The sequence below is a fragment of the Ursus arctos genome, unplaced genomic scaffold, assembly GCF_023065955.2.
Source record: "Ursus arctos isolate Adak ecotype North America unplaced genomic scaffold, UrsArc2.0 scaffold_3, whole genome shotgun sequence".
Classification (NCBI taxonomy): Eukaryota; Metazoa; Chordata; class Mammalia; order Carnivora; family Ursidae; genus Ursus; species Ursus arctos.
Window position 1 is genome coordinate 85,214,803 of NW_026622985.1, and position 17,525 is coordinate 85,232,327.

At 38.7% G+C, this 17,525-nt stretch overlaps 1 protein-coding gene and 1 pseudogene across 2 annotated transcripts in view; one reads left to right on the plus strand and one right to left on the minus strand.

The window, feature by feature from the left end:
* The window catches only part of NUP205 (nucleoporin 205), a 95,004-nt gene that overhangs the window by 48,293 nt on the left and 29,186 nt on the right, over positions 1 to 17,525 (plus strand). For both annotated transcript variants that reach the window (XM_044388549.3, XM_026511586.4), the window contains exons 16-30: positions 660 to 759; positions 1,190 to 1,327; positions 2,468 to 2,657; positions 4,046 to 4,166; positions 5,928 to 6,009; positions 6,282 to 6,446; positions 6,755 to 6,879; positions 10,724 to 10,838; positions 12,759 to 12,908; positions 13,493 to 13,564; positions 13,918 to 14,075; positions 14,596 to 14,676; positions 15,673 to 15,864; positions 16,399 to 16,666; positions 16,757 to 16,855. In XM_044388549.3, the coding sequence (XP_044244484.1) occupies positions 660 to 759; positions 1,190 to 1,327; positions 2,468 to 2,657; positions 4,046 to 4,166; positions 5,928 to 6,009; positions 6,282 to 6,446; positions 6,755 to 6,879; positions 10,724 to 10,838; positions 12,759 to 12,908; positions 13,493 to 13,564; positions 13,918 to 14,075; positions 14,596 to 14,676; positions 15,673 to 15,864; positions 16,399 to 16,666; positions 16,757 to 16,855 (2,056 nt within the window). The remainder of the gene's footprint in view (positions 1 to 659; positions 760 to 1,189; positions 1,328 to 2,467; positions 2,658 to 4,045; positions 4,167 to 5,927; positions 6,010 to 6,281; positions 6,447 to 6,754; positions 6,880 to 10,723; positions 10,839 to 12,758; positions 12,909 to 13,492; positions 13,565 to 13,917; positions 14,076 to 14,595; positions 14,677 to 15,672; positions 15,865 to 16,398; positions 16,667 to 16,756; positions 16,856 to 17,525) is intronic.
* Positions 11,849 to 12,531, minus strand: LOC113265742 (60S ribosomal protein L36-like; annotated as a pseudogene).

The window sequence follows — 17,525 nt, forward strand, 5'->3', positions numbered from 1 at the left end:
TGGATAATTTTTAAATAATAGTTTTAAGAAGTCACTGTATAGTCCCAGTTCCCAAACTCAGTCTTGATAAAATTATATGCAGTGGAAATGATTTTAAAATAATAATTAAAAATAAAAACCCTAAGTACAGTTACTAAACTCAGCCTTCATAAATTCTATATAATGGATTTCTTTAAAAATAAAGTTTTAATTTTACTGTCTATACTGTTGTGTATTATTTTTCCTTTGGCATAAATGTTTTTCTTTGTTACATAGCTTTTAAAAACATTTTTTAACAAACGTGTTAGTGGGGTCACTGGGGCAAGCCCAGCAGCGATCGAGTTTTTCTTCACTTCTTTGGCTAGAGCCGTAAGATAGAATACTAGTCTGGGAATAGAAGTCCAGGGCTTGATTTCCAGTACCTTTGATACCCAGCTTTATGGTTTTGGGGAAGTTACTCAGGCTCTGAGCTTCGCTTGCTTTCTTTGTAACATAAGAGTGATTAGATGATTTCTCAGACCCTTTATAGCTGGGATTTTTAGAGAAAATATGAAATGTTTGACACTTTGGAGAAGGGGCGTCTTCATGTTCTGGAGAAAAGTGGGAGGAGTGCAAAGCCTAGCAAAGGGTGTCACCTTGGGCTGTTGTATTGTTACTGTAGCACTTGTTTCTTTCTGCAGTGGGAAGTTGCTGAGCTTGTTTTGGAGGTGTTTTATAAATTGCTCAGAGATTATGAGCCTCAACTTGAAGATTTTGTAGACCAGTTTGTGGAATTACAAGGTAATTTAATTCTGTCACTTTCAAATAAGCTGTCAGTGATTTATAAAGCTATTTATAATTTATAAATTACAAGATACAAATTATTTCTAAGTTCATGAATTAAGTTAGAGTGTAATCTTTTTTGTTACATTGTTTTAGTTATCTTAGTTGTTCTGAGCAAGAGAAAATAAAGTAAGATTTCACCGAAAGAAAGACAACACTGCCTTACAGATTCTTTGGCGAGTTAACATGTTATAGGTAATTAGGTGCTGTGAGCAAAACATCCCTTTTGGGAATTAGAGCTGTATATAGTTTGTGTCCTTTGTCTCGAAATTGAAACTTGCCCGTTTAGATGCCATTTAATTTACAAGTCTCATACATTTCATATAAGTCAAGGGTGTGACAAAAATACTAACTGACCGTCTTTTGGATTGTGTTGTGTTCTGTTCAGGAGAAGAAATCATAGCGTACAAGCCACCAGGATTTAGTCTGATGTATCATCTTCTGAATGAGTCACCAATGTTGGAGCTTGCCCTTAGTTTACTGGAAGAAGGCGTTAAGCAGCTGGATACCTATGCCCCTTTCCCTGGTATGTGCCTGACTGTCTTAATGTCATGAAAACAGTTCTCATATTTTCATTTTTTTTTAATGGAAGGTTTGAAATAGATGATTTCTGAAGTTCTTTTTCACTGTGAGACTCTCCATATGTACAGTCGTGTTTTCAGTGAGTCATGCAATGAAAGCATATTAAAAGTGAAACAGTAAAGTACAGAGACTGTCACTATAACTGTGTCTCATTGCATGGTTTTTTATAGGTAATTATAATTATCTTTCTTTTGCTTTAATGTCTTTAACATGCCTAAATTTAAATCTAATGTACTTTCTGTTTCCTTGTCCATATAGTCTTTGTAAAGGCACTTAACTATAGTGCCTGTTACATCATGTTCAATAGGTTTTATTTAATATCATTACTACTGCTAATTATCATGATTTATTGAGTGCTTAGTATGCATTTGGTGCTTTTAAAAGCACATTTAACACATTTAATCTGTACAAAAGCCCTATTATTATTAGAATTACTATTTCCAGTTTGCAAATAAGGAAATTGGTGCTACAAAGCAGATTTCATATCTTTCCACAGTAAGTTGTAGCTCTGTGATTTGAACTTAGGTAGTTTGGCCCCAGAGTCCATGTATTTTAAATTTGAATGATGAGATTATAGATGACCCTTGTTCAAATTCTCAATTTCTTTATTTGCAAAATTTCTGCAAGGAGTCTGTATTACTGTGAATCAGTTTCTCAGTCTTGGTGCCATTGACATCTTGGGCCATAGAATTCTTTGTTGTGGGGACTGTCCTGTGCATTGTAGGCCTTGACCCTCTAGATGCCTGTAATGCTGTCCCAGTTGTGACAACCAAAGGTATCTCTAGGCCTTGCTGAGTGTCCTCTGGGGCTAATAATCCCCACCCCCCACCCCCATCTGGGAACCATTTCTCTAATCAAGGAAGAGATAAGGGAAAATGACTGAGAAGCCATTGCAAACAGATAATCTTAAGTTATGATAATTACTGTGAATTGGCATGGGTGAGTAGTTTATGAAGTTGCTGCTGTAAGTGAACACTTGAGGGCTTTTTGAGTCCAGAGCTTGTCCTTTAGCTTGTTTTCCTAAGAACTCTGCGTTTCCAAGATTCATGTAGAACTTTCTAACTTCAGTTTGTGTTATTTGTAGGGAAGAAACACTTGGAGAAAGCAGTACAGCATTGCCTTGCACTTCTCAATCTGACTCTGCAAAAGGAAAATCTGTTTATGGATCTTCTAAGAGAGAGTCAGCTGGCTCTAATAGTCTCTCCTTTAGAACAGCTGTTACAGGGAATCAATCCCAGAACTAAGAAGGCCGATAATGTGGTGAATATTGCCAGGTAAGTTACATTTCTAGGTAGAAAAATGATGAAATAAATCATGTGGGCATTCTACCTTTGCTTTCCAAATCTGGTCATAATCCCTCATTCATTACTCGGGGGTTGGGGAGCACATTTTGTTCTTGCCTTCTTTAGCCCTCTGATTTTAATTACTCTGACCTTTACAATTTCTTTTTTTTTCCTAATGGATTCCGTATCCTAAAGATGTCTAAGTGTAAAAGGACACTATCTTAATATTGTTTGTCTCCTGGAAGGGACCCTCTTAGACTGGTGGTGGGAATATAAACTGGTGCAGCCACTCTGGAAAACAGTAGGGAGGTTCCTCAAAAAGTTAAAAAATAGAGCTACCCTGTGACCCAGCAATTGCACTAGTAGGTATTTACCCAGAGGATGCAAACACAGTGATTCGAAGGGGCACATGCACCCCAATGTTTATAGCAGCCATGTCCACAATAGCCAAACAGTGGAAGGAGCCCAGATGTCCATCGACAGATGAATGGATAAAGAAGATGTGTGTGTGTATGTGTATATGCACATAGTACTCAACCATCAAAAGAATGAAATCTTACCATTTGCAACGCTGTGGATGGACCTAGAGGGTATTACACTAAGCAAAATAAGTCAGAGAAAGACAGATACCTTATGATTTCATTTGTGTGGAATTTAAGAAACAAAACAGGTAAACATAGGGGAAGGGAAGGAAAAAATAAGATGAAAATTGAGAGGAAAGCAAACCGCAAGAGATGCTGAACTCCAGGAAACAAACGGAGGGTTGCTGGATGGGAGGGGGCGACTGGGTGATGGGCAGTAAGGAGGGCACTTAATGCAATGAGCACTGCGTGTTTTATGCAACTGATGAATCACTAAATTCTACCTCTGAAACTAAAAAAAACATACATATATATATATAGTTTGTCTCCTTTAGGGAAACTGGCAGTTTGGCGGTTAGGGCTAGGAAGAAAACTTTTCACTGCATATATCCTAGCTTCCAGTGGCTTGCTGTGTTTGGTGTTCTGTGACTTGTAGAGGTGTTGCCCTGATTGCTATCTTCTGCTTCACATGGTGTTCTCCCCGTATGTGTGTCTTTTCCACATCCCCCCATTTAATAAGGACAGCAGTCACTGGGCTAGGGCTCTCCTAATGACTTCACATCAGCTTGATTGACTGTCTGCAAAGACCCTGTTTCCAAATAAGGTCACTGTGGGTTCGAATATCAACGACTGAATTTTGGAGGAATGCAGTTCAACCCATAACAGACTGCATCTAGTTAGAACAGAAACCTTACCCAAGAGTGCTATACGGCCTGGTTCTAAATGTTCCTTGCTGAGAGTTGTGAAAAGCCAAAAGTTTCCATCACATTGTTCCTCAAATGTGTTCTTGTTTTAAAGATACCTGTATCATGGCAATACTAACCCGGAATTGGCTTTTGAAAGCGCCAAGATCCTCTGCTGTATCTCGTGCAATTCCAATATTCAGATAAAACTGGTTGGAGATTTCACACATGACCAGGTAACTGATTTTGTTGTTGTTATTTCTTTTGGTACATTCTGAGTGCCTATGGAAGTCACAGTGTCTGTGGAGGAGTCTTCCTCGTGTTTATGAAAAAATTCTGTGGGAGTAAGTATTTTTATATGTGGTGGCGAAAACTTATCCGTGTGCTGGGCTGTGTTCTGTGCTGGAAGAGAACGCCGTCTGACGCTGCAGACGCTGCAGGGTGTGCCTGGCAGGCGGAGTGAGACCCTTGCTCCTCTGAGTGCAGGAAGGTGGTGAGGTTTCCGAGCGGCACTTCTGCTTGTATCCTGCATCCTTTGTTTCCCTCTGGTGGTCACTCTGGCCATAGTCTGACTGAGCCTGTGTAGTTCCGTGTGCGTCTCACTGTTGAGTTGTTTACTGTTGTGGCTTTCTGGTGACTTCCATTTGTGTCACGTCATTTGATATTGCACTGTAGACAGTTTTCAGATGTTCTTCTATTAATCTAATTTATAATCTCTTTTTATTCTGAATAGCTCTGTTTTATGCTTAATAGCTACTATTGGGGAATCTACTACTTTTTTTTCTCTCTTTATAGGCATTTGTCCCATTGTATCTTCATGTTAGAAATCACGTCTTTAGCTAGTTGAATTTTGTTGTGTACAGTGTTGAAAGAGGGACTCTTGGGGTGACTGGGTGGCTCAGTTGGTTGGATGTCTGACTCTTGATTCTGGCTCAGGTCATGATCTCAGAGTCCTGAGATCAAGCCCCATGTCAGGCTCTGCGCTCACTGGGGAGACTGCTTGAGATTCTCTTTCTCCTCTCTCTGTCCCACAACTCCCCCCCCCCCCCCATGCTCTCTTTCTCTCTCTCTCAAATAAATAAAAATTTTAAAAAATAAAACGGAGACTCTTCTGGCATTTTGGTTGGGACAGATCTTCATTTTGTGTCACTCTTCCTCATATTGCCAGAGTCTTAGCATTTCTAGTCTCCTGCCACTGTCTGTCAGTAGTAAAGTCTAGCTGTGACAACTCAGAATGCCTCCACATATTTCGAAGAACCGTCTGGAGTGGCAGTGCCACCCAGGTTGAGAACACTGTCTAATCTGGCTTTTGGGTAAGGTTCTTGAAAACGACATAATAGGGAGGATTGTATTTTGTTGGGCTGGCAATCAGTGTATCACCCACCTACTGAAGTAAAGTTCCATTAATCAATTGTAACAAAAAAAAACCCACAAAAAACTATGTGATAGGGGATGTGGAAAGTGAGGGTTCTCAGCTCACTCATACACATTTGAGTATGAATTATTGTTACCAATTTTAATATCCTGCTAGATTCTTCGTGGAGATCGGGTAGTGTCTAATTTCTCGGCCCAGCCTAGAAACATAAAACTGGTGGTAAGCAATACATTTCTAAAGAGAGAAGATGAGAATTTCATTTAAATTTTAGTTAAGATCTCAGAGCATTGGTGTACAATGAAGAGGTCATGAGATGGCAATTTCGTGTTATTTAAAAAAAACAACTGGTTTGATCTTTGGGAAAGAAAATTAGGGAAGCAAGTTTTGAAATGAATAAAAAAATTTTTGTTTCTTTAATTATTTCTATAGAGAGCTAACTTATGGCAATTTAAGGAACTGAATTTCCTGTTGATTAAAAGCAAAACTGAAACCTAAATACTTCAGAGATTTGCCTTTTTTCTTTATAGATAAATGTTTATAATACATAGCATATTTATCATAGTTTCTCTAATATTTAAGATGTTTGTAATTTGTCTTTTAAAAAATCTTTATATGACCTCAGAGTGTAAGTCAGAAGCTGATGGCTGGATTTGTGGAGTGTTTGGATAGTGAAGATACAGAAGAATTTGTCCGTCTAGAAGAGGGTATGTCTTCTACTAAGATGTATATTTTTTACTCTAAATAAATAAATAATGAAAACCGTTAACTGTCTAGTGGTGATAAAAGAGAAGTTTGAGAATTTGCTAGCACAAATGTAAGGCTTTGTGGAAACCTCAAATCTGCGCTCACTGTAATGGCTGATGAAGTGAACCTAAAGAGAACATGGAGCTTTGGAACACAAGCTTTATGTATTTAAACTTGACTTATCTTGACTTTTTTATTGTTTTGTAATTTGTTTTTGGATTTCCACATTAAGGATCAGAACTTGAAAAGAAGTTAGCTGGAATCCGTCATGAAACAAGAATCCACATCTTGAATCTTCTCATCACCTCTCTGGAACGCAACCCACCCAACCTTGCTCTCTACCTCCTGGGCTTTGAACTGAAGAAACCTGTCAGTACCACAAACCTGCAAGATCCAGGTATAGCCAGAAGACACGTAGACATTGATTTCTTTTTGTCTTTATGTAGTTAAGTGGTCATTCGTTGAGTTCTGGGCTCATGGGATAATTCACTGGAAGTGAGAGGTCATATGGTAGGTAATCTTTAGAACTTAGATCAAGGTGACAAATTAAGCCTTGAAAATTAGCATTTATTGATTTTCTTTGTCAGTGTTTGCAAGTGTGTTTACAATGGAGTGTATATTTATGGAATTTAATATTTCTAAAGGTATTTTAAGGTTTCTAATGCAGAAATTTGAAAAGCTAAATTTCTTTTTGGTTTCACGTAGGAGTGTTAGGTTGCCCTCGGACATGCCTTCATGCCATTTTAAACATCTTGGAGAAAGGAACCGAAGGGAGAACAGGCCCGGTGGCAGTGAGAGAATCTCCTCAACTCGCTGAACTATGTTACCAGGTATACAGAAGGCTGTATTTAATAGCACTTAGTAGAAGAAATTTAACTAAGGTGCTTGAATATATCACAGATATGGAAGTATAACAGTAAGACTTGAGTTGAAATGAGTTCATTTGGTAGTTTGGTTTGTCTTTCATTTGTAGATAAAATCCATAGAGCACACACCCCAAGATCTTATAGATGTACAGATCCTATATGTTGCTCTCTTGAAAAATGAGGGAAATTAGATTTTTGAGTTGGATTTTAACCCGGTAGTGTAGAAAGTGTCCAGTAGTACTATTTCAAGTTGTTTCTTTTTGGTGAAGACAATAGAAGACCTCTGATTCTCACCTCTGCCCCTTAACTAGCTAAATCAGCTTGGGTGTGGCACGAAACTTCTCTGAGTTTAATGTGTGCAGTGGGCTGTTGTGAGACTTAGCTGAGAATGTAGGACCGTGGGTGAAAGCACTACTTAAGAACCACGTGACTCCTGCAGTGCTGGAGCTAAATGTAAGGTGGTGGAAAGTCAAATTAGTGCGGAGTTTAAACTGTACTGAGAGCTTCTGTTTTGCCTGTGTTCTCTTGTGATTATTTCTTGTCTTACTCATTTTGTGTTTGAAAAGCTAGGCTTTATAAGGTGTGACTCATTTCTCAATTTCAGTAGCATCCTTGATTCAGAGTTTCAGAATAAGAAAGGCATCATTGACTTTTAGTGACCTGGAGATTTTTATTATTCTCTATTTTTCTTTTTGTAATTCTTAACGATTTTCTTCTGCCCTCTGGCTGTCCAAACAGCCCCTCACTGCAAGTCCTGGAAGGAAAGCCTGTAAGCTAGGTCTTCCTCAGAATCAAAATGAACTCTTCCTTAATGGGGGAACAAACTTGATACGCATTTTAGCAGTGCTCTAGAATTCGACCTATTTAGGTAGAAGTAGTTGATAAGCTTAATCATGGAGGCTAAAGGAGTGAGGCAGGTGACGTAAGGGAGCCAGACTGAAGACAGAAAGGTGGGGGAGAGGGCGGCGGCAGAGTCTGACAGACCGGAAAGCAGATGCGCTGCTGCTCAGCTCTGCTGAGTTTTACCACGTCAGAGTGCAGGCCCTGGTTTGCCAGATGCTCTGATTTGTAATACACCGTCCTGGCCAACGAAAACGTGTCTGTCCCAGCAGTCTGCCAGCTTCTTACAGATGCTCTGTGACTTCGCTACTCAAAATGGGGTCCCGCCTCATCAGCCGGCCCTCCCGGGAGCTAGTTAGCACAGAATCTCAGGCCCCGCTCCAGACTGCCGAGTCAGACTCTGCATTTTAACAAAGAGCACTGCTCCATTCTTAATGAAAGATGCTTCCTTCACCTATAGGTTTATACTTTACTCTGCTTCAGAAAAACGTCTTCAAACTTCTAAGAAGATCTTGTTAGTTTAGAGAACTCTGATTGTAGCAAAGGGAAATAGATTGGACCTTACTGATACCTTCATCTTCCAGCAGGACAAGGCTTTCTGGGTGAAGAAGTTGAGACTGAGCCTGTCTGTACCTTTGCTCTCTCCTCTCTGAGGATGGAGATTTTTCCTGCCTGGTCTTGGGAACTGGGGAGGTCAGTGGGCACACACTTGCAAAATGGCTTGTAGTGCTTTGGGAGCTCCCTTGCTGTGTCCTCCCTCTGACAGTATGACCTGTCCCACATTTTTGAGCATCCTGTTCTTGTGTCTCAGCTGGCCATCTAATACGGGTAACTGGTTTTGTGTTGTTTGGAAAAGTTCAGTATTAGCTTACCAATTTTTGTTTGTTTATAGAGTATCAAAAATAACATCACAGCCATCTGAAAAGCAAGCATACATCCGCAACCGAAAGATTTCAGTTTTACCTTGTGTTCTTTTTACCTTTTTGCTCGTGTAGACGTTGGTGTAGTTTACTCTGCTGATAGTTTTGTGTCCTTCCCCCTCTGTATAAACTTCCTGTGCTGCTGCAATGTAAATTATGTTTAGATTGTTTGCAGGTTTTTTTACTGTGCTCTCGCAAACACCTTTAGTTACTTTTTGTTGTTCTGTATTTTTCTTAAGAATGTAAGTCCAGACATGGATTTACAGTTGATTGTCATTATTGGTTTTATAAATTCACAGTGAACCCGGAATTGGGAATATCGAGCCATTGCTCCTAGGGAAAACAGTGTTAGAACCCTGTAAGCCTCTGGTCCCAACGTTTCCCTCAACTGATAATTCAGTAACCTTGTTGGTTTATGTTTCTGTTAAAAGACACTTTACTTAATACATATTGTGGATTCATTAGCATTGAACTCAAGACCAGTACAGCTCGTGCCTGAATGAAGCTTACCTAACCCCTGTATTTTCAATGTAAGGCACGTCCTAGGCTTCTTGCACTCAGGAACACTTACTTCAGCACTATGCTTGGGGGCCATTTTAAATGGCAAAATCACAAAATTTGAAAAACAAAAGGCACAAAATAGGGGAAACGGATCACTTACAATATATGGAAAGGACAGCTGTTACAACATTAGAGCTAAAACCAGGACAGAGCATTGCCTTCTTCAGCCTCAGCGGAGAGCGTGCAAGGTGGGCAGCTCGGGTGTTCTGCTGCTCTGTGCCTTTCCTTGAGCGAGTGCAAGAGCGTGCGTGTATTGATCGTGGAGTTATAAATAAGTTTTAACGTGTAGATGAATTTACGAATACAGAATCTACAAATAATGGTGATAGGCTGTTGGGTCAAAGCATATGAATAGTTTTATGACTTACAGATTGTAATTTGTAAGTAATCGTGACAGTTATAGTAGGTATTAAATAGAGCCAATAACAGATGAATTTAAAATGCCTGTTAATGGAAAGCATCTAATAAATATTTATAAAACCATTCATAGATGAAAGGTTTTTTTTTTTTTTAAGATTTTATTTATTTATTTATTTGAGACAGAAGGGGAGATAGAGCACAAGTGGTGGGGAGGGGCAGAGGGAGAGGAAGAAGCAGACTCCTTGCTGAGCAAGGAGCCTGATGCAGGGCTCAATCCTAGGACCCTGAGATCGTGACCCAAGCTGAAGGTGGACGCTTAACTGAGTGAGCCACCCAGGCGCCCCGATGAAAGTTTTCACTATCATTTTGCCAAAAACTGGGATTTGCTTTTTCTACAGTTAAAAATTTTGCTGTTTACAATAAGGGACCTATCTGCCTTATTATTGCCTTAATTTTTTTATTACTGAAAAGGTTGGACTTTTTTTTTGATGAAGGGCTGTATTTTTTTCCCCTCATGTAAAAATGCGTTTTGCCATTTTATCTATTTGAATCTTTATGATACTCATACCTAATGGAGAGCTTAATATATATTATAGGTATTTACTTTTTCTTACATTTGTTATAAAAGCTTTTATCCTCAGTTCCATTATTTTCTGTTAAATTTTTATTTAATTTAGAGTTTATATTTGTTATTACGTTGAATCTGTGGATCTTTGTTTTTTTATTTTTTTGATTGCTTCAGTCCTGGTAAGTTTTTTATCTTCCTGCGGTTCAGATAGATTAAGTACAGTTTTTCAAAGTTACTTCAAGTAATTTGCTATTAATAATAGTTGAAATACTAAACTTAACTGTTATGTATTAATAAATATACTTAGGCTGACTTCAAGGTTAGTTCTATAACGATGTCATCAGCACTCTCAATTATATTCCAGTATATTTTCTTGCCTTGGGGTACCAGCAACTGCTTGTAACTGAGCATCTGTTTTATATCTGTGTTCATCCATTTTGCTTGAGTTACTAATGGATCTTAGTTTCCGTTTAGGAAACCTAAGGTCACCTTTTATCTTAAAATTTATAGCACACAGAAAATGATGTGGGCATTTTCTTGTTTCATTGTCGATCTTCAGGTGATTTATCAGTTGTGTGCGTGCTCTGACACATCCGGTCCTACGATGAGGTACTTGAGAACCAGCCAGGATTTCTTATTTTCTCAGTTGCAGCATTTACCTTTTTCTAACAAAGGTAGGACATTATTTTCCCGTACTGTTATAACTAATTTGTAAAGTCCATGTTGAGTGATTTTATTGATAGAACATTCCGGGGTAGCCGTTACAGTATGTGTGGAATTCTGCTCTCATTTTGTTACTTTGCTTCTTTGTTACTTTGGTTTGCTTTTGTAATTTGTTCTTGAGAAGCCTAATATTCTAGCTGCTGGCATAAAATTATTTAAAAACAGCTTGTCAGGGCTTTGATCCTTGTACTACCAAATAAAATTTTTGGACTATGTTGAAGAGATAAGCAAATACTTATATAAGATGATTCTGGAAATTTAGATTTTTTAAGTGAAGGCTTTTAAATTAAAATCTCTTGTTTTGATTTTGTTTCTTGTGTATATATTGAAACCAATTCAGGTCTCGACATGAGAAATGGAAAACTAAGTACAGTGGAAAATATAGCTGAGTTTATTGACCTGACCAACTCAATCCCAGGCTACCTATGTTTTATAGGATTCTACTATATAGTTTTCTTTTTGATCATTTTGTAACAATTTTCTGAATTCATATTATATCCAGACAGTTGCAATCTATGGAGTTTTTTTGAAGATTATTTTGTATCATCTTTATGTTTTGGAAATGTAAGCTCACAGATTTCATAATAAATTTGTGTTACTAGTAATTTTCAGCTTCTAATCTACTTTTTAGAGTGATGGTGTGAGAGGCCCTTGGGAATTATCTAATGGCAAAAAATTTTTCACTTCATTTTCATAATAAACATGTCTTAATTTTTAGTCTTTAGATTTTGTTTGTATAACAAGCTTTTTAAGAAACCCTCCTTCCTACCTAATTAGGAAGCAAAGTTAATGTCTTACCTATTACTGTATTTGTCTTTCAAAAATCAGTCTAGTTTTACCTGTTGGCAGTAGAGCTGGTGGCAGTAGTAGTAGTAGTATTTGGTATATTTTGTGTTTATACTGTTAGAATTTTAGGACTTCAGATTAGGCGTATTAAGAATATTGGATTCAAAAACTTCTATCAGTGATTCCCAATCCTAATTGTAGGTTTCATTTTTATTTTTGTTTCTGGAAAGGTTTTAGTATGCACGTAGTAGGGCGGGGCTCGGTCCTTCTCGACAGCTGCTTTCTTTGTGGCTGTCCGGATATTGCTAAGTTCCTCTCATCTTCTTGGTGTTGGTGTGTGTCCCCACCGTTTTCTTGATGAACTTGAGAGCCCCTTGCCCTTGGAGACCTTGAGCAGCTCCACAAGCACACTGCTCTTATGGGGTGAAGCCACACACCTCCCGGATCATGTCCCACATGACCTTGGTGTGCTTGGTGAGGCGCCCATGGTGGCTGTGCCTCAGCTCTCTCATGTTCTTGGTCACCTGGTGGCCCTTGTTGAGGCCCACAGCCATAGGGTCGCACAGGGCTATGGCTGTAGCTCTTGAGTGGCTGCTGTGGTGTAAAGACCAACCCTAATTGTTAAATCACGTGTCCTTTATTGTCTTAAGAGATATCATAAAATTATGCATTAAGTATTTGTTTTAGGAAATGAAAGTCAAACTGTATGTTAGGATTTTTTTTACAAGTTATTTGAGAACTAATTATTTTTTAAGTATGAAGTTCCATATTAATGTCAAAATAGGACAGACTTACAATTCTGTAGATCTGTGTAAAATTATTCTGGTAATGGAAACTTGATTCTCTTTTGTTCTTCATTTGCTTTGGCTGATCTTTTATAGACATATACTTATTTATTTTTTTCTCTCTTAGCATCTATTTTTGCTTTTTTAATTTTCTTAGAGTGATAAATTATTATGATGCCAGGTTTCATAAGTTATTTACTGTGTTACGTGGGAAGATATCTAATGAGTTATGGAATTTAAGGTCTGTTACGATCCTGTGTTATTACTCTGTGAAACTAAATTTCAGTATGTAACTTACAGAGTATGAAATGTCTATGCTGAACCAGATGTCATGGCTAATGAAGACTGCCTCAATAGAACTAAGGGTAACTTCTCTGAATCGTCAACGGTCACATACCCAGAGGCTCCTACACCTCTTACTGGATGACATGCCCGTGAAACCGTACTCAGGTCAGCGTGCGTGTGTTGGCATTTGTTTTAGTGTGCTGCTGACTGGTCTGTGTGAATGCAAGCATGACAGTCTTGTGCTTATTAGCATGTGATTGTAGGCCAAACAAGTTCTTTCTGTCTTTTGACTTTTTTTCCTTAAAACACAAAATTTTTAAATCATCTCCTAATTGCCGTTTTATTATTGCTTGAAGCATCCACATTCTGCTATATTCATATCCACAAATATTCAGTGGGGTGTGTCACACTGAGCCAGCACGACCCACGATATTTTAATGTGTTTTATACATGCAAATTAAACATAAGCTTTTCTAATCATCTCATTGGCATGATTGGGTCCTGCCTCTTTGGGAGTTCTGATTATCCTCTTTACAATTGTGAAGTGGATCTCCTAGGGACGGAAAGAATTAGATGAATGTTGTTGGTAAGTTCTCATTATCTTTGCATTTCAATTATCCATTTGCAGAGGGCTCTTTGACCTAGCAACAATGACCTAGAAAAAGAAATACCTTATGTTTGTTATTTCCAAATAAATTTTGCAAGTACATTGTTCTTTTCCTGATCTGTTATTATTGATGCTCTCACAGATGGTGAAGGAGGAATAGAAGATGAAAATAGGTCTGTCTCTGGGTTCCTTCACTTTGACACTGCTACAAAAGGTAAAGCCCTTTGAATCTGTGATGACTTTATAGGTATATATTAAATTGCTTAAAATTTCAAGAGGTAATTATTACGCCTGTATCTGCAAATTCTGAACTGGTATAAGAAAAGCTTTAGAAAGGATTATTTGCCATTCAGAAATAATTTTTTTTATAACTAGGATGAATGAATGGAAAAAATGTTTTTGTAAATGGATGTATTAGAAATAAAGTCAAATTTAGGTTTCAAACTCAGTCCTCTGTTGCTGGACTTGCGTGAACATAGCACTGCCTTTGGGAGTGAGCAGAGTACAGTGGTTTGCTCTTCTCCTCACTGTCCCAAGTAAAATTGAACTACTTTTTATTTTTTCTAGTACGTCGAAAAATTCTAAGTATTCTTGACTCAATTGACTTCAGTCAGGAGATCCCTGAACCTTTGCAGTTGGACTTCTTTGATCGGGCCCAGATCGAACAAGTTATTGCTAACTGTGAGCACAAGAATTTACGGGGACAGACAGTCTGCAACGTCAAGGTGAAGATTGTTTTAAAGTGTGTGCCGTATCAAGTGCTTCTGACTTTGAGTCATCGGACAGAAATAGAGCCATACAGTTGTTGTTTTCTGATAAGGATATTGATTTATTGGGCTGTGGTTTTCATTTTTCAAACAGCTGGGAAATGAAACTGAATAGGCCACACTAACTTTACCTCTTTAAAAGTTCCCCATCACTTTCCTGAGAGCAATCATGCTGCCCAGCTATGGAATGGTTTTAGCTGTTTAACTCTCTACCAGGTAAATGGTAATGGCCTCACTAGTAAGAAGAAGATATCCAAGGGCATTTGCACCAGCTGACCTGCTACAGAGGCGCTTTGGTACCACTTAGTAATGTGATGGATACCTAAAGTTTTTGACTTGAAACTAGACAGTGCCACTCGAAAATTATATGTAAACGTATCCAAAACTTTTCCTCTAGGGCAGTTTATAGTAATTGCCAGAAGTATTGTTCTGTCGGTGTCTGCAATGGTCTGATTTTTCTCTTTTCTCAATTATGTAGCTTCTTCATAGGGTTCTTGTAGCTGAAGTAAATGCCCTTCAGGGTATGGCAGCCATCGGACAGAGACCTCTACTGATGGAGGTAAGGCCCATTGAGTGTATGTTCGTTTGAACCTTTTTAAACTACTTAATTGCCAATTCGAAAACAAAACGGTGAATTGACTTGTAGCTGATTAATTAGCAAACTACTTAAGATTAAACGTTAATGAAATCTTTCATTTTGACTTTAAAAGTAAACTAAACTGAAGTTAATGTCTGGGTGCCAGAAGAAGTAGCATCTTTTTCTGCTATGCTAGTTAAGGATTTGCAACCTGTCCATATTGTGTATTTGACTTCCCTTGCTCTCTGTCAGTGAGGAAAGAGGGGGTCATTTGTCATCACAGGTGGGGAGTAATAGGCAAGGTGGGAAGAACCACATGCGCAGAAACACAGCTGGCTAGGCCAAAGCAAAAGGCAAAGAAATAAAAGGCCAGGGAGACATGCGCTTGACCTTGAGTTTTAGGCAACTCTAGTGCTCTAGAGTAAGTGTAAGTAGACAATACAAAGAGAAGATGGGGTTAAAAAGCTCATTTCTACCCATCACCTCCGCTTATTGGCATGCATGTGGAAGGTTTCCAAAGTATACTATAAATGTATTCAGATGAATGGATAGAGTTAAAAACAGAACTCTGTTGGGACTCTAGGCTGGCTCAGCCAGAGGAGCCTGTGACTCTTGATCTCAGGGTCGTGAGTTCGAGCCCCACATTGGGTGTAGAGATTACTAAAAAAAGATAAATAAACATTTATTTATTTATAAAAGATTTTATTTATTTGAGAGAGAGAGCACCCTCGCACATGAGTGGGGGGAGGGGCAGAGGGAGAGGGCAAAGGGGAAGCAGACTCCCCTCTGATCGGGGGGCCCGGCCTGGGGCCTGATCCCAGGACCCTAATAAGATCATGACCTGAGCCGAAGTCAGATGTTTAACCAGCTGAGCCATCCAGGTACCCCAATAAATAAACTTAAAAAAAAATAGGACTCTTAATAAAAGATATTGTTTGCGCATGTGTTAACCTTGTGATTCAATTTCTGTGGCTTTAGGAAATCAGCACTATTCTTCAGTATGTGGTAGGAAGAAACAAATTGCTGCAGTGTCTTCATGCAAAACGGCATGTATTAGAGTCATGGAGGCAGCTGGTAGAAATTATACTGACAGCTTGTCCCCAGGACCTCATTCAGGCAGAGGACCGACAACTGATTATTCGTGATATTTTACAAGATGTGCATGATAAGGTGACATACTTCCTAAATTGCTTCCTAAATTTCCTTACTTCCTAATTACTTCCTATATTGCTGAACAAATATTTGTATACCACTTAAGCACAGTTTCCACCATCCTTCCCCCCCCCCTTTTATATTAGGAATAAATAGAGTTGTGCACTGCCGGTGTTAAGACTTTCCTTGAGAAAGGCTTCTGTACAGTAGTGGTTCTCAGTCAGAGTGTGTATCAGAATCATCTAGGGAGCTTTTTACAAATACACAGGGATAGATCCCACCCTGGACATACTGGATGGGACACTTTGGTGCTGAGACCATTTGTGTGAATTACATTAAAAACCTCTCTAAGGTTAATTTTGATAGGCATTCTTTCTGGTTAAGAACACGTGTTACCAGCATCACGTTTAAATTTCTTTCTGTATATTAGCTTTTGTTTTCTTTGAACAGTGTCATTCCATTCTTACATTCTTATGGTGGTTGAAAAGCTGAGTGCATATAAAAGCTAGCTGATAGTGCAGTCCTCACTCTGATTTGTCTTTCCGATTTAAGATACTGGATGATGAAGCAGCACAGGAGTTAATGCCGGTGGTAGCAGGTGCTGTGTTCACCCTGACTGCTCACCTAAGCCAAGCCGTTCGCACAGAACAGAAGCAGCCATTAGTCTTGGGACCCGGAGAGACCCATTATGCTTTTATGCTTGATAGTTCTTTCACCTCCCCGCCTCCAGCAGAGAACCCAGGGGTGGGTTTTGCTTCTATTGGAGATTCTTCGCTTCACATCATATTGAAGAAGCTCTTGGACTTCATTTTGAAGACAGGTTTTTTCATCTAAATTTCTTAAAAATTATACCTTTTGTATTTGTTTTAACTTTAATTTGAAAAAAGACTTTTACTATATATCTCCCTAGGTGGCGGATTCCAGCGAGTGAGGACACATCTGTATGGCTCTCTGTTGTATTACTTACAGATCGCCCAGAGACCAGATGAACCAGACACATTAGAAGCAGGTAGAACTAGATGGATTTCTCTTCTTTTCTGTTTTAGAGATTGGTTATTTTAAATTTAAAAAATCTCTTTTCCATCTTTTGGCTAAGCAAAGCTGTAATAAATGAGTCTATATGGAATCGTTAAAGCGTCTACTCTAAAGTCAAGGAAGAATGTTTAATTTTCTAAAATTAAGAAGGCAGTACATGAGTGCTATAAAAACACTCAGATGCCACTTTAGCTTACATATATTTTTAACTCCCTCTGTTGTCTCTGGTCCCACTGAACAATATGCCATACTTAGTGTGTCCGTGTCTTTCTTCTCTTTGCAGTACATCACAGTGCATATCTAGTTGTATCTTTTCTTTCTTCTTCTTTTTTTTTTAAGATTTTTTATTCATTTATTTGACAGAGCACAAACAGAGGGAGCAAGAGTGGTAGAAGGAGGCTCCTTGCTGAGAAGAGGGCCTGACTTGGGGCTCCATCCCAGGACCCTGGGATCATAACCTGAGCCGAAGGCAGATGCTTAACTGACTGAGCCACACAGGCGCCCCTAGTTGAATCTTCTATCAAATGATTGTTGTTCCATAATATGGAAACGTTTATTTCCCCGCTTGTATTATTCATAGGCACTTCTGTTGTTTCTAATTTTTTACTGTCACAGAAGTGCTGCTTCAAATATTCTTTTATATG